Below are 22,949 nucleotides of genomic sequence, written 5' to 3' on the forward strand. Positions count from 1 at the left end.
TTAAAACTAAGTATTAGTAACAGTAACGTATAATTAAGTTAAAGTGAATTTTTTCTTTGATTACGTACTTATATTATTAAAAACGATATTGTTTATACAGTTTTGAATAATATAAGCTTTAAAGAAATATTTTTTTTAACGATATAAACTAAAAAGGACAAAATCGAAAAGCCAAATATTTTACATAGTGTTTTTGAAATTTTAAAAATATTATATTTACGCAATTTACGCAAACCTATTGGCCAAGAGACATTTCAATGTGGTTTTATAAGTAGATTTAGACCAAAAGTTTGTTCTAACATTAAAAATAAATATTTCGTAAGCATAACCACATTTTAAAGATTTAAAAAAAATATATTAATAAATAAAATAAAATTTCGAGAGGTTTGATGTTTCGTTACGAGTTCGAGACGCTCGAACACGTAACGAAACATCAAAAGGTACGCATAAAGTCTTACAAGAGCGCACATTGGCACTTATCAAGAGAAGACAGGAGCTACAACACATTAAACCTAAAACTAGGGCTACAAAAAACGAGCTGTCAGCACTATACAAATTAATAAGTAAATACATAAAACACGACTATAAAACTTACAGATCGAAGACTATCGAAAAACATTTGAAAAAAGCAGGAAGTTCAAAAAAAGCTCTGAAGGAATTAAGAACATATAAATACTGGATAGATGGTTTAAGGCGCGAAGACAGAATCGTAAACAAACGTAAAGAAATTATAGAGGTAGCAACTAATTTCTACAAAGATCTATACAGTGCTCGGGGAAAAGAATGTGCCGATCATAGCTGTGCGGACTCTATAAACGCAACTAAGAGCAGTACGATAACACCAATATCTGAAAACGAAGTCGTTCAAGAAATAAAAAAGTTAAAAATGGATAAAAGCCCAGGACCAGATGGCATTACGAATGAAGCTATAAAATTCGCATACTCTTCATTGACCCCATCCCTAACGTACTTATTTAACTATATACTAGAAACTGCTGAAATACCATCGCAATGGCTGGAGTCAGAAATCATTTTAATTTACAAGAAAGGAGATCCAAAAGATATCACGAATTATCGGCCAATAAGCTTACTCTCATGCCTCTACAAATTGTTCTCTTCCATCATCAACAAAAGAATAAGTGTCACACTAGAAGCAAAACAACCAATAGAACAAGCAGGTTTTCGAAAGAGCTTTTCGACAATCGATCACATACATACGCTAGAACTAATAATGGAAAAATACCAGGAAAAGCAAAGAGCACTCTACATCGCGTTCATCGATTATAAAAAAGCTTTCGATACTGTGTCACACTCAAGTATATGGAATGCCCTGTTGGCTCAGGAAGTTGAACATGAGTACATAGAAATAATCAAAAACATCTACAAGAATAGCACAGCCAAAATAAAACTAGATTCGAATGGTCCTACATTTAACATCAAAAGAGGAGTGAAGCAAGGAGACCCGTTGTCCCCAAAATTATTCATATCTATCCTAGAGTCAATAATAAATAAATTACATTGGAACAAAACAGGGCTCAACATTAATGGCAAATATTTAAGCCACCTCCGTTTCGCAGACGACTTAGTACTCCTATCCGAATCTAGCACACAGCTTCAAACCATGCTTGATTCACTAAACACAGCCAGCAAACAGGTAGGACTGGAAATGAACCCTTCCAAAACAATGGTCATGACAAACAGCATAAATAGAAGATTATCAGTAGACAAAGAAACTTTGAAATACTCGGAACAATACATTTACCTTGGAAAACAAATAGGCTTCGACAGAAAACTTAACGAACTAGAAATAGAACGAAGAGCGCAAAGTACATGGAATAAGTACTGGTCGTTAAGCGAAATATTTAAAAGCAACATGCCTATTCATATCAAAACAAAGGTTATGACGTCGTGTCTCCTACCATGCCTCACCTACGCGTGCCAAACTTGGAAGTATACTTCTAAAGTTAAAAGGCAAATTATTACCTGCCAACGTGGAATAGAACGAAGCATGCTTAATATTAAAAAAATACAAAAAGTCCGCCATACCAAAATCAGAAAGGTCACCAAGGCAAAGGATGCCTTAAGCTACGCTAAGAAACTAAAATGGAAGTGGGCGGGACACGTAGCAAGGCTAGAGGACGAAAGATGGACTAGCAGGATAACAATGTGGCAGGGTCCATACGGAAAGCGTCTCAAAGGCAGACCTTATACTAGATGGGCAGACGAAATAACAAAAATTGCTGGTCCCTTCTGGCCACAAATAGCTAAAGATAGAGAAGAATGGAATTCTTTAGAGGAGGCCTTCACCTTCGCCTGAGGAGGGGTTCTTGCATTAAAATTTATTTATTAAAGTTTAATTTAAGATTTATATTTTATCACATCACATTTTTCTTATATAGCATAAAAATTAACTTTACAATTCTTTAAACTCTGTAAATGTGCAAGAAATAAAAGGCTTTTTATTTTATTTTATTTTATTTTATTTTATTATTATTATTGGCCAAGAGACATTTCAATGTGGTTTTATAAGTAGATTTAGACCAAAAGTTTGTTCTAACATTAAAAATAAATATTTCGTAAGCATAACCACATTTTAAAGATTTAAAAAAAATATATTAACCTGCATCAAAACAAAAACAACAGGACATCGTTAAAACCAGAAATGAAATCAAAAGTTATTTCTCTTAACAATTCTATAAATTTCCCGTTATCGTTAAAACCTTATCTACTTTCAACCATGATAAGGATTTACTATTAATAATACACATCGCGTTAATAATTTACCTAAACCAATTAGAAACTGACGCAGGGATTTTTCTTTCGGTTAAATAACATAGAACAAAGAATTGCTGACTACGTAACGATGAGATAAATCACAATACTTGATAACACGATAAACCGTAATATCGACCTCAGGTCACGACGACGACAAGGGACGCAGTGAATGAACAACACGCATGCGCCCAATTGTTTGCGACACCACGCTAATCATTGTATTAATAAATAAACACCAAGGGAGGAAATAAAGAAAAATCATATATATTCCAATCGTTAACTAATAGTTACGTCACCAACATCTAGTATTTTCAAATTTATTGGTAAAAGCACAGACACAATTACTCTAACACAAACCTACGAATTGATTCGTTCAGAGCTATACACTTTTTGGCACTATAATTTTATTAACTATCTCTAGTAATTTGCAAAGACACTGCGGTACAAGTTGACTAATCTCTGTGAGTGTAAACCACAATGACAGGAAACACCGAGGAGGTGCAAGAGAGAACTGAGTGACGTCACGGAGGAGCGACAACCAGGCGCATGCGTATTACACGCATTACATATAATAGTACTAGACACAACCGTGTTGGGATCTGAAGATAAGAGATATGAGAAGTGCTTTCATCTTTGTTCTAACTTCTCATCGCCATTAGCACAATAGACGGAGTCATCATACACGCCATGTATGATATTTGTACATATGTATATACGTTGGATTTGCATTTTAATAAATATTTATATAATATGAGACTGACCAAACTTATATCTATTATCCATTAGTTTGATTTTTTAAATTAGTTTATCGACAAAAGTTGAACAACTCGAAGACAGGCTCCATGTTTGTTGTATTTAACAATAAATAAGTGCTCGTTTTTATATCAAGTATATATATTATTGGAAGAGATTTAAAAACAAATAAATAAACGCACAAACGAGAAGCAGACAGAGGAAGTGGGACGAGTTTTAAGGTATACCTAGCCAATTCAATAAAAATAATCTTACAGTTTACAACAAAGTAAATTAACTAGTAATTATCTGGAGTTAATTCTTCGTAGTAGTTTTCTGAGTATTCCAAAGATTTGTGAACTATAAAATTACAACATTTATTTGAAGGATGTTTATAATAAACTAGCGTATCACCGTATGTCAGTTTTCAAGATAAAACGGCTCAGATACGAAGTGAGTTCTTAGACTCTAGAACTTACAGAATATCACTGCTGATTCTGATAATTTAGAAGATTTTCTATATAACACATAATTTTAAACTTTGGGTTTCTTAGGAAAACCTTACTAAACTATAAGAGATAAAATCTGAAATTATGAAATGGATTGGTAAATTTTGAATAAACTCTCCTGATAAGTTTATCACTGTATATAGTATTATATACCAATTTTTACCTTATCATACACCATAGCTTTTATCTTTTTATGTTAGGCTTCAAGTATTACATAAATAATGCTCTCCATGATATAGTACATTGGAAAAGTACCAGTAATCTACTTCCCAGTGTGAAAAAAAAACAAAATGAATTAAATTTACTACTTTAAATGTATGATTTGTCATAAATTAAGTAAGTTTTAAATGAGGAAGCATTAGGACATTATTAAATAACATAATTTATTTATTTAACCAGATAATAAACTACAATGGGGCGGTCTATTAGCAAGCTGGCGAGTAGGCTCAGACATTCAAAGTCAAAAAAATTTGCATGTTAACTGATATTGACGGCGCGATTAGTGTACCATGTTAATTCCAGACTTTTTTCGGCATTTTACTTTAGGGAAATGCAATCGATATAAATACGATTTTTGTCCTGCTGAAGAGGATTATTCACGAAACTAACCTGTACTTTCACTAAGTATGAAGTAAAAGAAGTGACAGACTTTTAAATATATAATTGATAATGCAAAGAATATCCGTAAAATATATATTATTTTTCTAGAAATTGTGAAATGCACGCTTTAAGTACAAGAACAGACATAAAAATATTACTCCTGTAAATATTAACCACTTTGAAATGGGAATTTAAATTACTCTGAAATAAAGATATTTTAATTCGAATCGGATTATGATAGTAAAGTAATAGAGAATGCAATTGTGTTTGTCCACACACTTGTATATGTACTGCGCAGTTAGCTATTCTTCCTAAAGAATGACTATTCTTGAGAAGGAATGATCGATGTAGCAGCTAGATCCGCCAAGAGGTCATCATCTATATTAAAATACATTATTCCTGCAATAGGTTATAAATTATATTTATAGGATATCATTATATGTGATTACAAATTATATCTTGAGTGAGTCGGTGACTCAGAACAATCCCCGTGAAAAATGTGGTAGAAGATGCAGAACGATCCAACATTATGCAAAGCCAAAGGATCAATCAGATCGGAAAGGACCTGATCGTCGATAATAATATGAGCCGCTCTGCGTTGAATACGGTCAAATGGAAGAAGTTTATATTTTGGGTCCGCCCAAAGGTGAGAGCAGTACTCCATGAGAGACCGAATTTGCGCCTTGTACATACTTCGTTTAACAAAAACTCGATTTTAGACAAAAGTTGTTCCAGTTTTCGTCAACGTGTTAACAATAAATATTAGCGCAGCCGGTGTATTAGGTGCCCACAGTACTATTATATTGAAGGAAGAGATTTTCTTTTTCTGCGGTGGTATTAACATCACGCCGAAGCGTTAACCCAGGTTTGGTAATGCACTGAACAATACGTGATGAACGTTTTCATACCCTGAAGCACCACATCAGCGATAGAGTCAGCATTAACGATTAGATCACGGCGAGAAACAAATCTGCCCCAATGGATAAGATGCAATGAAGTACCACATCCGAATCCGATGATCAGAAGTGTCACACTCGATGTCAACCCACAAAGCGACGGTGAGGAGCGTGCCACCGGCACTATACTTCGGAAGAGACAATGATCCGACGATTCCAAAGAGGATCGACGGTAAACTGGTAAACGTCCGGATGAAAAATTAGCAGAAAGCCCAACAGGTTAGCTGCATGATCCTCCACATCTGGTACGTACGTCTTGAGCATGGATGCCCAGAGAGGGAATCTTCTCCGTAATTGCTGATGGTAATAAAGACAAATTATGCTCAACCACCATGTTTTTAGTGTTGGTTGGCAGCTTATCAACCGCATAACGCTATTTTTTAGTGCGAGAGTGGTACTTCCTTGAGTGTGCCGGTCTATTCGGCTGCATCCACTATTAATACAATGTAGATTACAAATAAATTGGATTAGTATCATTCATGAAACAGATATATATTCAGATTTTATTACATATAGATATATCATTCAGAGTCATATTCAAACTTTTATTTAATGGTCAGTAGAGGTGCCTTGGACCTCATTATCTTGTACAGGTAAAAAAAACCCAATTTAAAAACACAATAAATGAAGCTGGCTGGACATTCTTATAAGTCTTATAAGGTAATCATGCAGCCAGAAGAACATTTTAAAACAGGTTTCATTATCCAAAACTTTAGTTTTAATGAGATTTCTGTAATTGTGAACCATACCTACATATATGAATAGATACTTATATAGATATGATTTTATTAAGAGTGCACTTGACCTGGATCAATCACATTTTAAGAATTGTAAAATCTGTAGATGATATAGGACTACAATCCATATCCGAATTAAATTATACCATTAATTATGTTAATTTGTATTGAAGTGGCAATGGATATATATACAATGCAAATTAATAATGGTTCTATATAAATATTATTTTGAATTATATAAGTTTAGTTTATAATGTAATGTAATAAGAAATTTCTAAATATTTATATGAAAAATGTAAATTATGATATAACCGTGAAGTCATTTTAATTGTGTTGATATAAAAGATTAGAGAATGTACATATTATGGTTCTTTAAATTATTTCACAAAAATTCAGCACAAACTTACAGCATAGATATTATATTTTTATATTAAGCTAGGGTATGACCACAGAGTCACCTTCTTCAGTAGTCCTCACTGTCAATCACAAGATGTAGATGTAACATATAAATAAAAGCTCTGTAAGTATTTTATTGAATATTAATTCAATTTTTTATATCTGTAAAAAGAAGAAAACTAACCTTTAGCTATATCTAATTTCATTGTTGTAACCTGGTCATAGAGGGCAGCACATATCCAAGTGAGCATCAACAGCCAAAGGACCAGGGTACCACGCACAGCCCAACATAGTGCACATTGTACTTCAGCAGCTATGTTAGGTTCTGTTACTTTTGGTGACACATTCTTATTGCGTTCTTTCCTGGAGGAAAAGAATATTTATTTATTTTAATATTATATGTTCATTTATAATAATTTAACTTTCGAATAATGATAAATAAAAATGTAAATATGATAAAATAAAAAAAAGTTTTTTTTTCTATATTTATCAGAATATTATTGTAAGTTATATGCTATATATAGTATAGCATATTAGTTTGTTAGCTATAAATTATTTATAATTATAAAAGGTTGCGTAAATGTTATCCAGAAAACAACAATTAATCATCAAGGTCTTTTGTACTTGTTATCTCATTTTAAACAATAAATTAGTAAAATGTACTTTATAAAGCTATTATTAGTTTTCTAGAAACAACAAACATTTACTTGCCTTGTTATCTTCCTTTTTCTATTTGGGATAATTTCTAAGTGTAAATCCTCTGATTCTTCGTCACTGGATAAGTCCAATAACCTACTATATTCCTTGATTGTTGAAGGTATAGACATGGTTGTCTCATTAACACCATGCCTCTCAAATATATAATTTACTTCTTAAAGGTTTTTGTATAAAAACGCTATTTGATCAGAGAACTTTTGGTCATTTTCTATTAATAATAAACAAATTGTATCTTTCTATAAAATACGATATTTCTTGTAAACTTTTAATTAAATGTCAACTGTCAACCGACAACCACATGTCACATGTCAATTGTCAAACTAAAGTGTCTATAGTTCTACATTGTTAAATATTTTACTGATCTTTTTATCTTTCTAAAATGCAAATGTGGTAAATATTTAAGCCAATGAAAGTTTTATCAAAAGCTTTTTATGTCGTAAATAGTTTATCATTTACTTACTTATTGTTTATCTCTAAACAAATAAAAAATTGTTTAGCATTAGCATCCCGTAAATGTCCCACTGCTGGGATAAAGGCCTCCTCTCCCTTTGAGGAGAAGGTTTGAAGCATATTCCACCACGCTGCTCCAATGCGGGTTGGCGGAATACACATGTGGCAGAATTTCGTTGAAATTAGACACATGCAGGTTTCCTCACGATGTTTTTCTTCACCGCCGAGCACGAGATGAATTATAAAAAAAATATGCTCTTGAAAATATTTTAAAATTAAAAATCAATTTCGAAGTATCTTGCTTTAATGGATATTTATTCATTTACATAATATTAAAATGGTAATCATTTCATTAGTCATAACACTTAAGCTGTTACGCAAAATTATTAAAAAAATATATATCAGTGTTATTTGTCATTTCAAGTCAAGTACAAAATGTCAAAGTCAAAAATATTAAATGACGTGTGTTTCACGATGTCGGTGTAAAGGGTGGTTATGATGTTTCTTAATTTATTATTTTCTAAATCTATATAAATAAATGAATAACCTTTTCTTCTTCTATTAAAAACCTTAACTATGAAAGAAAAATGGAATTTTATTTTATACCTTGTTTGGTTTTCATATCTAGTATTATCGGCAGTTCTTATGTTTGGCCAGGGATTTTTACTGTCTCGAAAAACTTTAAATGATGTATCAGAATGTGTGCCTTTAGAGAATTTTGGGTGTGACGGTCGTCTAAACTCCAGTGAAAAATTTTCGTGTACGGAAAGCAGTAAAATCCAACGAATTTTAGCAAATTCCGGTTCGCCAATTGTATGCGCTGCTAAGAGTCATAGAGTGGTATTTGTATTAGTGGATGCATTACGATATGATTTTACTGAATACAATAAAGATAATGAGAATCCTTTATATTATCAAAATCGACTGCCAATTATTCAAAAGACAATCGAGCGGTACCCAGAACGCGCGCGGGTATTTCGTTTTATGGCAGACCCACCAACCACAACTCTTCAAAGAATAAAGGCACTTGTAACGGGCTCATTGCCTACCTTTGTTGATATCAGTTCAAACTTTGCTGCTATTGAAATACAAGAAGATAATGTAATTGACCAGGTAATTTCTATACAGGTTTTATCACCTACACTTTTAGTTTTAGTTGAAATTTATATTTTGTGTCTGGTTATAGATTGTTAAAGGAGGCAGTGAAGCTATATTGTTAGGAGATGACACATGGATGCGCTTAATTCCTGGTAGATGGCTACGCTCTCATGCTTTATACTCATTCCACACTTGGGATCTAGATACTGTTGACAATGGTAAGTTTCTAAAGCCACTATTTATGTAGTATTTTGACATTTATCATTATAAATATATATACAGTAAATAGTGACAGATATATAAGCAAGTTTAATTATTCTCCATGGAATAATTTTATAATTTTTGTTTTTGTAGAAGTAGATTCTAAAATCTATGATGAACTGAAGAGGAATGACTGGGATCTCCTTGTAGCCCATTATCTTGGAGTGGATCATGCAGGTCATAGGTATGGTCCAAATCATCCAGAGATGGCAAGAAAGTTGACCGAAACAAATGTAAGGCTCGAGAAAATTATTGAATCATTGCCATCAGATGTCATACTTTATGTTGTAGGTGACCATGGCATGACAGAAACAGGTACTCATATAAACTTATTTGTGTAGTAATTTATACTTGAAAACTATAAGATATGTATATAAAAAACTGCTATATTTTCTACTTTACTTCAAATGCTTACTCAAGTAGGTATCTAGATTAAACCTAAAAAAATGTAAATTTAAATAATCTTTTTAATCAGTGCCTTTTTAACTGTATTTGAAATAGATAACTTTTCTGGTGGTCTTTACTGAATAAAATCAAAGACATAAAAAACAATTTCATTTAGACTATTTCTCTTTAAGTATATTTAGTACTGATATCTTTACTTTTGGACATGGAATTAAATTTCTTATGTCTATTGTTTTAGACTCACAAGAATGGACAAATTCAGAGGGTAGGTACTTGCTTGAGTTGTAGTATAGTAGTGTTCGATTGTTTTGTGTTAAACTTTTAGTATTGGTTTTTGGTTCTAAAGCATATTCAATAATTCATAAAGAATTGAATGATTTATGGTATTCAACTTACCATGCTAGAGAGATAATGTATATTGTAAATAAAGGTCTACCTAATTACATAATGTGTCAATCTATGCAAGAATTGAATGCTATGATTTTTAAAGCAATTGTATAATGATTACTAATTCATTGAATTTGTTTTGTTCATAAAAGGCACTAAAACATTAATATTTAGAGATTCCCCATTTACAAAACTTGCCTAAATGATGTGAGAAAAATTCAATTAATTTATATATTTATATTTGAACTCAAGCATATTTTTGTGATAGGTGATCATGGTGGTGAAAGTAAAGCTGAACGCACAGCCGCATTATTTGCCTATCATAGTTCAGGATTCAGTGGAGATGAAGCAGACAGACTTTCTGGTAAAGAAGTACAACAAACTGATTTAGCACCGACCCTAAGCGCTGCTTTAGGCAGACCACCACCTGCTCCGTCTCTAGGAAACTTGTTGTTTCCTATTCTACCTAATATGCCTGTCACTCACACATTGTTGCATTTAAGTAACAATTTAAAACAGGTATTTAAATACCGGTATTCCTGTTTTTATTGTTTAATACTGTTTGTTATTATTTGTACATGATTTTGAAATTAATTCAGGTTACTCAATATTTAGTAAGATATGGAGAAGAGTCTCAACAAATTCCACTTGACAGACTTGCTCAATTGATTAACGCGACAAGAGACCAAATTGAGAAGGGAGCAACAGTAGAAACAGAAGATGAACTGAAATTGTATACTTCAAATGTTAGGTGAGTACACCTGAAACATTCTAAAGTCTATTTCAATGGTAGAAGAATCAACGTCAAACAACCTGACCTTGAATTGACACGACATCATTAGTCGAGATTTAAAATAATCTATGATATTTATAATGAGTGAGAAATGGCGTTTTTAATGTTGGAGAAGTTGTTTCCAGAATTTTGAAAGTAAAATTAATGTAAATATAAGTGGTAAAGTGAAATGGATTTTTCCAATAAATAAAATATATCAGTCAAAAACTGCTTTACAAACAATGAAATATAATACAGCAATTTTCTATACAATATATTTGTGGATACAATAAGAACGCGATAAAGATTGTATTTACTGCCTTAAAATATTTTATTTACATTTGTTTCATTGTTTCAGAGCATTAATGGAAAACATTCGCAGCATATTTAGAGAAGTTTGGGTTGAGTTTGATTCTCTTTCGATGCTTAGAGCACTTCTTCTGTTACTTCTTACAGTATTCTTTAATTGGATCATCACTGAAGGCATTCCAGCTGAGCGTATTCCACACGTATTCGCTAGTTCCTTTGTCCCTAGTGGACTGATATCTATGGCGGTTTGCATCGGAATTTGTTATACTGGACACTATTTAGAAATTGTTGATGATGTAGGGCATGCTATTATTTTAAGCACGGGCTTAATATCCGGGGCGATAACGTGCGTGTTAGTTATAATGCATTGGGATGGTATCACCCAAAGGTGGTACGAAGGACGTTCGCAGTTTTACGAACGTTTCGCTAGAGCCGCTCTATTTGCATCGGCAGCGATTTTAGTATCAAACAGTTACGTAATAGAGGAAGGAGCCACTTTATCCTTCCTATCATTGACAGTATTAGGTTTGATGGCTTGGAATATTGGAAATATTAAATCGTTGGTACTGTGGGCCGGTTTTGGTGTTGTAATGGCATTAACTAGGTCCTATCGAGGATGTCGGGAAGAGCAAGGAGATTGTTGGACGGCTGGGGAGGGTGTGGCGACTGGAAATGCATCTAGGGCTGCATTAGTAATCGCATTAGGATCGGTGGCCGCAGTAGTAGCAATTTCGAGACGTCATGTAGAATGGAGGGGATATGGATTAGTTATTGCTGGTATTTTCTCATGCGCTCACTGGGCAGTTGGATGGGGCTCGTTAGGTTCTCCGAGCAGATCGAAGATGCTAGCTAGAGGCGCGTGGCTAGTGATCGTTACTATGTTTGTTCTTCTCTGGAGGAGGGATGGAAAAGGAGCTACTTTACCACTAGTCGTGTCTGGGCTGCTGTTTTATTTGGCAAATACACTAGTTTTAGGTGCGTCGCTTGCGCCAACCGCTGGTTTGGCACTTCTCTCAGGATTTTTAGCTTTGAATATCGTTTCCATGTTGAAGACTGAAGGCTCAATCAAATTCTGTAAGTAATCAATTTTAGAGCGTTTCCATCATAATTCATAATTTACAAATATTTATTTACTCGTAAACATCAAATAAATTAAATTCAAAATTGTAACTTTAAATTGCGAGTCCGTTTATATATTAACTAAAATTAATTTATCAAAATATTCTTGAAAAACACTTGAAGACTATCTATATAATTTATATTTTGTTTCGTCTTAAATACCTATCACTTAATTACAGCGTTAACAACAAGATGTAATTCGAGTATGGCGTGTCTATGGGCATTATTGGCCTCGTACAATTTCTATGGCACGGGCCATCACGCCACTCTGAGCAACGTACGATGGGCCGCGGTTTTCCACGCTGGAGATCCGCACTACACTTCCTTCGGCAATATAATTTCTGTTGCTTTGATGTTTGTTTACTTATTTGGTAAGATTTATTCGTTTAATTCATTAATCAGTGATAATTTATTTTCTCTGTAAATAATTGTAATGTATCTTGATTTACCAATTTGTAATAGCTACCTAGTCTGACTTTCTGCATATTCTGCCAAACAGTAATAGATAATATTGTTGTGTTTTGGTTGAAGTGCTGAGTGAGCCAGTGTAACTACAGGCACATATAATCTACCATCTTAGTCGTCCAGTTTGGTGGTGCATTGGCGATGAAACAAATTATATATTAATTCTCACGGCTCCAATGTCTATGGGACACCCCCCATACACTCCGCAACCTGATGGAAAGTGGTTAACCACTGTAACCAGTAACCATCAGGTTGACAATTTTCCTGTCTGCTACCTTAAAACAAAGCATATTATTTATATTTCTAAATGAGAATATCTGATAAGCTGAAATGGTACTTCTTATCTTAAATATATTTATTTGATCTACATACTTAGTTAAAGAAGTTCTTATCGTCTGAACAAATAGCAACAATATGAGAATAGCTTCTAATCATTTATGTTATATTTAATTAATTAAGAACGAAAAAAATTACTACTTTTTTTGTTGTTATCATGTAGGATATATATATGTTTATAACTACCATACATTAAAAAAAACTATTTTGTGTTCCACTATTAAAAAAAAGTGTTATTGTGATATAAAAAAAAATATATATATCTATTTTTTTTTATATCAAAATTTCATTAAATCAAATTATTTTAATATACAATTTTTTGTCGTAATAAGACTATTTTTATTTCGTTTAGGCCGTATAATATTTTTCTAACCAATTCATTAAATATATTTTTTTTGTAACCCAGGAATGCCGTTATTGTTCGGCGCAACTGTACCTCTGCTAGCACTTTGGGGACGTAATGGTGCTTCCACACTGGGGCCCCGAACGCAATTAGCTGCGGTTTTCTCGCTATGTCTCAAATTTGCGCTATGTTTTGCTATTAGAGTAAGTATTATTTATTTAAATTTAGTGTCCTACCGAAAATTTGGTAAACCTTGGCCAAAGTTCCTAGTAAGTGCAGAAATTAAAGGAACTGTAAGGATAACATGAGAGCACAATTTTCTTAGGACATTAATTTAATTGACCGAAGAATTTATTTGCTAGTTTTACAATAAACAGTCGAGAGAAACTCATCATTCATGACGATTTTTTAGTTACTTTCTAGTAAATAAATATTATTATTGACATTACTATTTCAAAGTGATATTATTTTTGACAAATTGCAAGGTAATTTAATCCTATCGTTAAGGCTGTATACATATACATTATACAGTTACGATAAACTTATTTTATTAAAATACTTTATTTTATTCACTTTTAGCCAACCTTGAGTTGAATTTATTAAGGTTATTAAACCTGCGATTTCCTAGGTTTAAGATTTTGCCCATAGCTGATTGATTGGCTTTGGCTTCGGCCTGAAATCAGCCTTGTGTCCGAATATAATTCTTATTTATTTTTTTAAGTTGTAATCTACTAGTGAATTGTATTCAATTCACTAGTAGATTAAATACGATACAATAGTATCGTAGAGTATTTTTATTTATTTATTTATTTATTTATTTATTTATTTATTTATTTATTTATTTATTTATTTATTTATTTATTTATTTATTTATTTATTTATTTATTACTTTTCAATGAAATTAAAATACACATATTAATAGTTAAGTATGTACTTAACTATTAAAATGTGTATTTTAATTTTTAATATTGATTTTTGGTAATTTAATGTATAAACCTGAATTTATTCATTAATATATATTGGCTTCAGGTGTTTGTGTGTGCGTTATCAGCTACAATCCACTGCCGCCACCTCATGATTTGGGGTGTGTTCACACCGAAGCTAATGTTCGAAGTTGGATCATGTACAGCTGCTCTGCTCGGAACCCTAATTGGAGCAACACTAACAGCTTGGCACATACCAAACCAGACAAGATCGAGTTGACACAAGTGATTTACCACTTGTTACAATAACTCTTAGAATGGTTTGTGTAGAAATTTTATGTAGAAAAAAACTAGTATGAGAATTTTGTAAGAAAAACTTCTTAATTGTGACGTGGTTAACGAACTGGTTTGAACTAGTTTATTTGTAGAAAGTGCCCTTATAATTTTCGTTTTATGTAAGGTATAAGAAAAATTGATACATTATCTTTTTTTCTACATATTTCTGTATGTAACAATACCTTTGAAGGGCATCACATTATGTATCAAACAAGTCACGGATTAATTTTCAGTATTACTGCAAATGCTTACAGTTCAAATAAACTATTTCTTCACTTCTATATTGTACCATATTTACTTAACTATAAAGTTTTTATTAAAACTCCATTAAAATAGATTAAGACATGTCCATTGATATTATTGTCATTGTTTCTGTTGAAAATCATGTTGTTATGAAAGTGTATCCTAATTGGATATGTTTATCCAGTATTCATTTAAATATTAATCGTTAAAGACCTTTTTAAACTTGTTTGTTGTTTTATATTGATTAATAAGCTTAACCAAAGGGCCAAAAGTATTTTTAGGGGTATTATAATATGAATGTCGTATTGATTTTTACTTCATAGACTGCACGAGATTTTTTATATTAATGTTTTGAAATTATCTACGAAATGTATGAATTTTTATCCAGTGTTGCTATTTATTTTATATTACAGAAAATTACGTTAATTTTCATTAGTGGTACTTTTTGGAGACATCGTTTATTCTGCCTGAATACGACGAATTAATAATATTTTTTAGATTAAAGATATGAATAAAAATAAAAAGTGCAATTTGTAACAATTTGTTATTCAAACTAAGCTTGTCAAATTAGTTATGCGTCTGTCAGCAGGATGTTGGTAGTGATTTATAAATATATGTATGAGTATATTGCAATATGTATTGAAGGATTGATAATTTATAAGACCATTCTAATAATATTGACCAATTATGTCCCGGTAATCTTGAAGTTGGTGCGTTTTGTACTAAAATATTTGTCAATTTTTGTTTGCAAGTCATTAATAATAGTAAAAACTTTTGTAACTTAATTCAAAAGATTAAGAGCTAGAGTCACAAATTTTATTTCAAGCTTATTTATGCAATGCTTAGTTTATACTTTGGACGTTTGCTTAAATTTTACTCAATATTATTCACTTATTTCTCAAATTCTGTTAATATTTAATAACTATAATTTTAAATAAGTGCTTGTTTATTGTTTCAAGTTTAAATTAATGCATATAAATAAGATAGCACTTAGTGTTATTAATTGTACCAACACTGCCATGTTTTAAAGCTTTTTCAACAGAATTATACTAAGGTTGTTATTTTATAATTTTAAATATTTATAATGTTGTTATGACATCTTATTCATAATAGTTATAGTAGATTTATTTACATTGTACAATGTACGGTAAAAGTAAATAAAGTGAATTTCTTTCATTTTTTTTTTAATTATCTTGGTCTAAATTCTTAGATCGCGGCTTTGTGTGTATAATAATTACGATACGATATATAGATGACAATTTACTTTTCTTTTCGGAAAATTACGAAAGAGTAAAAATCACAACATACCTCGCTAACCTTGTGATGTTATTTCCTGTGTTACGACACTGAACCACTCCACCTTCAAATCGAGTATAACAGTATTGTGTTTAGTGGTAAAATAAATGATGGGTGAATGTCGTGCATTAGAATGACTACAGAATGAGAGATCAACTTTAGTAAGCCACTATTGCGAGTTTCCTGCCGTTTCTTGTCGCTGGAGGCTGCTTTTCGAATTGGTGGTAGTATTTTAATAACGACGATTCAAAAACGCTTCGTTGTGTAGTTTACTTGAATAAAATTGGTATTTTTATTAGTTCGTTTATTTTATATGTACATATAAATTAGGTAGGTAATGAAATACATTTAATTTTGTTGGGAAAAGTTTATTTAAATTTTGTATGGTAAATAAGACAAATATTGCATATTCATCAAAACTATATAATACTTTAGGCTAATAGTGTAGAAGCATATTTAAATAGAAAATTTTCTATAAATTTCTATATCAATATTAAATTAAATTGCTGCAGTTTTATTTACAATATTCTCAAACCAATTTTATAATAATATAAATAAAGTTGACAGTGTGAATCTATGTAATAATAATTATATATATTATATGACATCAACTAAGACAAACACATATTAATAAAGAGGTTAACTAAATTATTCATTGAACCCTTTATAATCTGCATAATGAAATAATTTGGATCTTGATCAACGCAGTCATCCTACTTAATAATATGTATTTAAATCTTTGGATGCTTCTATATCCAGACCCCCACCCAATATATAAATTATATTGTAATTATGTTGTTGTTGTTGTAGGTGTTGGTGGAACATATGGTTTAAGTAAATATTCTGAAAATGCATTAACAGCAGCAGCTCCTCGTACTTCTCTGTCCAACAGTGGCAACTTAGTCACATGGAAGTCTTCGTACAAATCTGCTATTTGCTCTAAATATTTCTCTTGTACCTTGTGTCTTGCTGCACAGAGTTCACATGGAGCTGAAGTGCGTAGCAACAATTGATTAACAATTATGTTATGTGTATCTATTCCGCACCTTGTTAGTTCTTGCACAAGTCTTTCAGTTTCATATAGAGAGAGAAATTCAGCAATGCAAACACATACAAATGTTGTTTGGTTAGGATCCTTGAACTGTGTGTTTACTTGTGTTATAACTGACAACATCTCATCCATTTTGTTGCTGAACATATCAGAATTAAATTCTGCCAGTCCAAAGAGTGTTGCTACTTGATTAATGAATGGCGCCACCTGCAAATTAAAAGATCATATAATTTATGTATAATACCATTGTCCAAAGAAAAGCTTCTTTACATACCTTTGATTTGAGGCGCATTAATTTTCCAAGACCCTTCTCTACAACCTGAGGGAAAGATAGCAGACGGAGAGTGTGTCCAGTGGGAGCTGTGTCAAAAACTACTGCACTAAAATTCATTCCTTTCACTAGTTTCATAACCTGGAATATAGAATATATTAGAATACATAAACGGGTTTACTCAACATTTTGACAAATAACTGTGATTTGAATGTACCTCCGCATAGCTCATAGCTTCATCAATACCAGGGAATGCACCAACTATTTCCTGCATAACACCTTTACCGAGCCTCATAGCTTCCGTCTCCCCTTCAAAATATTCTTCTGGTAATTCTGTCAATCCTACATTTGGATCAATTTCCATTGCAAATAAATTTTCAAACCCTTTAACTTTCGTAGGTACCTGAAAGTCACGAGTAGATATTTAGAAAAAAGGGCAAAGTCTAATAAGAAATATATAACCACCAATAAAAATCAAATGGAATGCAAAAAAAAAGTATATATTATTTCTTGTTTGTATGCTCCTTCTTTCTTTTATAATAACTTACTTTAGAAAATTTCTGATCGAACGCGTCTGAAATGTTATGAGCAGGGTCTGTCGATATTATAAGTACCGATTCTCGTACTTTAGATAGCTGGATAGCAAGGCTGCAGCTGAAATTATTAATATTTATTATAAAAATATTATAGTTTATTAATAGGAGGATATTAATTATAAGTTCACAGCAAGATATTGGTATATTACCTGCACGTAGTTTTGCCTACGCCGCCTTTTCCACCAACAAAAATCCATCGTAAAGATTTCTGTTCTATTACGTTCCGTAAAGAGGGTTCTAAAGGTTCGAAATCACTACTTTCATCCATTGTGCTCAAAAATATATGTACTATTGCTTAATAAATAAACAGAATTTCAGAAACTAGAACACACGGAAATTGATGATTGATGTAAATTCATAAAATAAAAAAGTGTCATTTAGAAACCACTCAGTTCAATCACAGATAACATAAACATTTTTAGTCCATAGACATTTGATGAATGAGCTAATTAATAAGTAAACTTAATTATTATCCAGTATGTTGACTTAGTAGGTTATTAATAAGATTCAATTAAACATAAAATTAGAATATTGAGCTAGCTACAACAATAATTTTAGTAATTTTAATACGATTAATTATAGAATTGAATTAGTAATAGTGATAGTAATTATCTATTTGTAACGCGTACAATCTTAATTTGTAGTAGTAATTAATGATTATAAAATTTACAGTCTCATGATGAGACTATAACGTATGGTTGATCTTATCTGTGAACCGTTTGGCGTAAATATAAAAAAAAATCGCGGAACTCAGAATCGGAAGACGGAAGTTTCCTGACTTTCCTGTTTCAGTTTGACATACAGCAGCACACCCTCCGTGTACAGTGTACATTTTATTAAACAAAATAATATTATGTTATGAATTAAATATATTTTTTATTTTAAATAACAAACAAGGTGACAAATCTGTGCTATGAATACTTTTATTAGTGCACTGAAAAATATAAATAAAAAAATTAAGGTTTAAATTGATCTTATTAAATAATATATGTACATTAGTATGAATGAAATGATTACATTTAATAATATAAAAAATGTTGCATCGCTTGTTACGCGGTCGATTGACGTTCAAAGTATATATTATTTTAGGAATAATTGCGATCATCGTATGCGGTTATTTGATTCCTCAATATAAAATATATCCCATAGCTCCCGTAACATCGCCGAGCTTGGCCCATTCTCATTCAACACGGCATTTGTCTAAGCTCGTTACTGTCATATTCCGTCAATTTGAAGACTTTGAAAATGATATTGCGGAAAGTGTACAATCTTTTGTCTCAGCATATCCAAACATACCAGTATTGGTGTTGTGTGAAAGAAGACAGTATCCGCCTTTCCAGTTTTCTGCTACAAATATAACTCTGCGTAATGTCAAGATTATAACACTAGAGTTTAAGTTGGACACGATTCCAAACGACCTCGACCCATTGTCTTATGTTTCTACGGACTATGTATTATTTGTCCCTGACGCCTCAAGAGTATCCCGGCGTGTGTTTCAAATGATGGCTGTTACCGCTACCACATATCCGACTCAGGCAATAGCCGTTGGTGTAGGGAACTCACGATTAGTTTGTCAACAATTAAAATGGGCATATATGGATTGGACTCTACATTACAGTAAAGACTCTTCTAAAAAACTTTGTGATGCCATTCAAGGACAACATGCTTTGATGATCAAGACTTCAATGCTGCGAAGTCTACCAAAGCCATTTGCATTGCCTTTTCCAGAATCCTTGTACTTACAAACTGCCATAAGGAATATAAAGGTATATAAAATTAAAAGCAACCGCAGTCTATCTGTTTCATATATTTGACAACATAATCCAAATTATATGTTTTATTTAATTATTAATAATTAATAATATTTCTAGGTGCAAATATTGGATAGTAAGTTTGCTACAGGAAGGAGTGTATTGAAAACAACAGCGTCTAAACAAAAGGCTTCCAAGAGGCAGAGAGATTACCGATTAGCATTATACAAGGAACTTGGAGTGAAGGCTGTTATGAAAGAAGATGGCAGAGTTCAGTGGTTTGGTTGTAAGAGAGAAAGCCAGGTATATATATTATGCCTAATGTAAGATAAATAAAATATAATTAGAATTCAATTTTTGTAATAAGTCATATTTATAACAATGGACAAACTACTTTTAAGAAATTTAAATCTTTCCAGTTATATAATAAACTTTGTAAATACACTATAACAAGAAAACGAATGATGGTTGGCACATGATTAGGCTATTTTTTTTTCAATAAACTAATGATTATCTCAAAAGTAGTGTAGAATGAAGATATCTATTGATATATATATAGATCTATTGCTATAGTACCCAACTATAAAGTAATGCAGATATTTTTAAGACTGTTATTATTGTTTCTTGGACTATGTTAATACATTTTTACTTTTATTTACGAAACAAAAAATATCAATTTTGACATTATACTACAAAATATCAAACTACACACAGTCATACTCAAGTATCTTTAGAAACATACTTTGCTTAGAAGTTAGAAGTCACTTTACGTTTTTCACTTAATGGCAAACTCTGTTGTGTATTGAAAAGAAAATAACTAAAACATTGGAAATATCTCTTTATCTAAAATTGATAGCAAAAGATGGAAATACATTACCAAAGGCGCTCTTAAGGGTCTGTGTTATCAAACAATGGCAAATAGTGTAGTTCAGTTGATAAAGTTTGAATTAAAATAAAATGTCATATCAACCAACTCTTATACACATTATCTTTTTCAGCGATGTTTCCCACCAGTACAAAGGACTCCATCATATGTGTTAGCAGGGCGTAACACACCGCCATGCTGTCTCCGAAATATACGGAGAACAGTTACTCATGTACTTCGAGCTCTGTTACAGGCTGGGGCCAGATGCTGGCTAGAAACAACATCTTTGTTAGGGGCTGTAATGCGGTAAGTTACTATTAGTCACTAATATTATCAAAGTGACGGTGAGTTATTTTGTATAAAAAGAAATGTTATGTATTACTTGTCTTGTCTATAGAAAGTGATTTTGTGTTATTGATTATTGTTCAATTGTTTTTGTGAGATCAGTAAATTTTTTCAATAAATATGTCATGGGAACTATTTGTTGTGGGGAAAAATAAGATTGAGTATTTTTATAACTATTTACTTATATCTTTGCTCTTCCAGTGGTGACTTACTTCCGTGGGTTGAGTATGCCGAAATTGGTATTCACGCAGGAGATCTCACCCGAGTCTCCTGGTTACAAAGAGGGGGTGCAGACAATGATGGCTTTGTATGGGAAAGAGCGACGAAAGGTCATTACTACAGGGTTGCTTATTCTGCAACAAATCGAGTTTACGTTCTTATTCTGCCTTTTACCTCAAGAAATGGTACCATGTGGCCTGCTGATTGGGTTTTAGCTCATCAACGTGAATTTCCGGAGCGGCATTTGCATCCACTTGCTCAGGTAAGAAAAATAATGTAATGAAAATATAATGTTATTCGGTTTATTGAAAACCTTTCAAAAAATGAAGAAAATTAAATACTAGTCTACTACTTGACTCCTTTGTGGGTTGATAAGATAAAATTAAAGTTTTTTTTAGGAACTCATGGGCGCTCGTGAGAACCGCTCCAAGATTTAAACCCATATGCTGTATAATTTTTATTTTATTTGTTCTTGTCATTAATGTAATAAATTCACCATTACATTCGCCTTTCGAATAAAGATAATTTTCGAAAATGTGAATAATGAATAAAATCGTATGTAATTTTTTATATTGCAGATACAATTTGTTGGTCGTCACTCACCAGCGCCTAACGATGCCCGCGCTTTCTTGGACCTGAAACTTGGCCCTAATGCCGTTGAGAAGTGCGACAGGATCGGACCTAAACTTCTATATCCTTAGATAATAAAATAATTTATGTAATTAAAAAGTAATGTCAGTTTAAATATTTGAATTAATCTTGAATTTGACACAAATTACAATAAATATAAGGTCTTTACAATTTTTATCTATATTGAGGCTTTTTTTAAATATTTTAAACATATTAGAATCGGAAGTACAAAAATGTTATAATGGGACAATATCGCTTAACTCAAAGCTAATTAATTAATTTACGAATATAAGTGACAACCGAAAATTGCTAATAATTGATCTTATTAGCAGCGATAAATTATTTTATAAATTAATATGTTTAAATTTTGACATTATTACCATACCAAAAAATGTACCTTTTTGCATTTATTGTTTGTGTGATGAACATAGCCACATTATTACTTAGTATGTTTTAAGGATGTGTATAAGATCGCCCAATGATTAGTTTTAAGTGTATTGATCTGAAATTTAATTAAATATTAATCTTTATATTTTCATAATGCTCAGAAAGTAATGACATGATATACATTAAGAATTAACGCCTTTACTTATAAATATTATTTAGTGGATGTTTAGTAAAATACGGATTTATCTCTTTCTGTAATCACTGGTCTGATATTCGAATGTAGAAAACCTCATTGTTTTACTAAACACCCCTATATATATGAATATAGGTAAAGCAGTAATAAAAAAAATAAATGTGATTTAAATCTTAGTGTAATTAATTATGGTAAAGCAATGTCAAAAACATAACATTGCATAAGCTATGCAATAATTATTAAGGATAAGGGAAATGTATTTTTGAAGATCTCTCAATTCTAGTCAAAAATTGTTAACTTCTATATGTTAAGTACCATTCTGAATGGAATTGTTTTGTTTTTAGAGTTTATTCACAATTTAGAATTAATATTTACAAGGAAAAACAAATCTTATACTTATGTAGTGTATATTTTATTCATAAACAATTCGATTCGGTTTCGCATATTTACCAGCTTGTAATATTAGTTCTAAAAGA

General features: G+C 31.7%; 4 protein-coding genes across 6 annotated transcripts in view; 2 read left to right on the plus strand and 2 right to left on the minus strand.

Moving 5' to 3' along the window:
* The window catches only part of LOC125070537, a 17,389-nt gene extending 9,686 nt beyond the window's left edge, over nucleotides 1–7,703 (minus strand). The window contains exons 1-2 of one of the 2 annotated variants that reach the window (XM_047680442.1): nucleotides 7,417–7,703; nucleotides 6,890–7,068 (exon numbers count right to left, since the gene is read on the minus strand). In XM_047680442.1, coding sequence (XP_047536398.1) covers nucleotides 6,890–7,068; nucleotides 7,417–7,532 — 295 coding nt within the window. In that variant the 5' untranslated portion in view covers nucleotides 7,533–7,703. Of the gene's footprint in view, nucleotides 1–3,132; nucleotides 3,392–6,889; nucleotides 7,069–7,416 lie in introns of those variants that run through there. The other variant, XM_047680441.1, reaches the window with a different exon arrangement.
* Nucleotides 7,704–8,350: 647 nt separating this feature from the next.
* LOC125070214 (GPI ethanolamine phosphate transferase 3) lies at nucleotides 8,351–15,877 on the plus strand. 2 transcript variants are annotated; one of them, XM_047679973.1, is made up of 10 exons: nucleotides 8,351–8,985; nucleotides 9,059–9,188; nucleotides 9,325–9,546; nucleotides 9,875–9,901; nucleotides 10,292–10,542; nucleotides 10,623–10,774; nucleotides 11,154–12,178; nucleotides 12,403–12,594; nucleotides 13,431–13,570; nucleotides 14,397–15,877. In XM_047679973.1, the coding sequence occupies exons 1-10, from the start codon at nucleotides 8,449–8,451 to the stop codon at nucleotides 14,568–14,570; spliced, it is 2,850 nt and encodes a 949-aa protein (XP_047535929.1). In that variant the 5' UTR covers nucleotides 8,351–8,448; the 3' UTR covers nucleotides 14,571–15,877. The 2 variants fall into 2 exon arrangements, with proteins under 2 accessions (XP_047535929.1, XP_047535930.1); XM_047679974.1 differs by lacking the exon at nucleotides 9,875–9,901.
* Nucleotides 15,878–16,656: 779 nt separating this feature from the next.
* On the minus strand, nucleotides 16,657–18,469 carry LOC125070216 (ATPase ASNA1 homolog). The gene is made up of 5 exons (XM_047679976.1): nucleotides 18,233–18,469; nucleotides 18,036–18,141; nucleotides 17,705–17,890; nucleotides 17,491–17,628; nucleotides 16,657–17,423 (listed from the first exon to the last, which is right to left on the minus strand). Exons 1-5 carry the CDS (start codon nucleotides 18,349–18,351, stop codon nucleotides 16,956–16,958), a joined length of 1,017 nt encoding a protein of 338 aa, XP_047535932.1. The 5' UTR covers nucleotides 18,352–18,469; the 3' UTR covers nucleotides 16,657–16,955.
* Nucleotides 18,470–18,808: 339 nt separating this feature from the next.
* LOC125070215 (ribitol 5-phosphate transferase FKRP) lies at nucleotides 18,809–22,920 on the plus strand. The gene is made up of 5 exons (XM_047679975.1): nucleotides 18,809–19,849; nucleotides 19,955–20,137; nucleotides 20,833–21,005; nucleotides 21,246–21,525; nucleotides 21,842–22,920. Exons 1-5 carry the CDS (start codon nucleotides 19,118–19,120, stop codon nucleotides 21,962–21,964), a joined length of 1,491 nt encoding a protein of 496 aa, XP_047535931.1. The 5' UTR covers nucleotides 18,809–19,117; the 3' UTR covers nucleotides 21,965–22,920.
* Nucleotides 22,921–22,949: the final 29 nt, after the last annotated feature.

This window comes from Vanessa atalanta, chromosome 17 (genome assembly GCF_905147765.1).
Source record: "Vanessa atalanta chromosome 17, ilVanAtal1.2, whole genome shotgun sequence".
In the NCBI taxonomy this organism is placed as follows: domain Eukaryota; kingdom Metazoa; phylum Arthropoda; class Insecta; order Lepidoptera; family Nymphalidae; genus Vanessa; species Vanessa atalanta.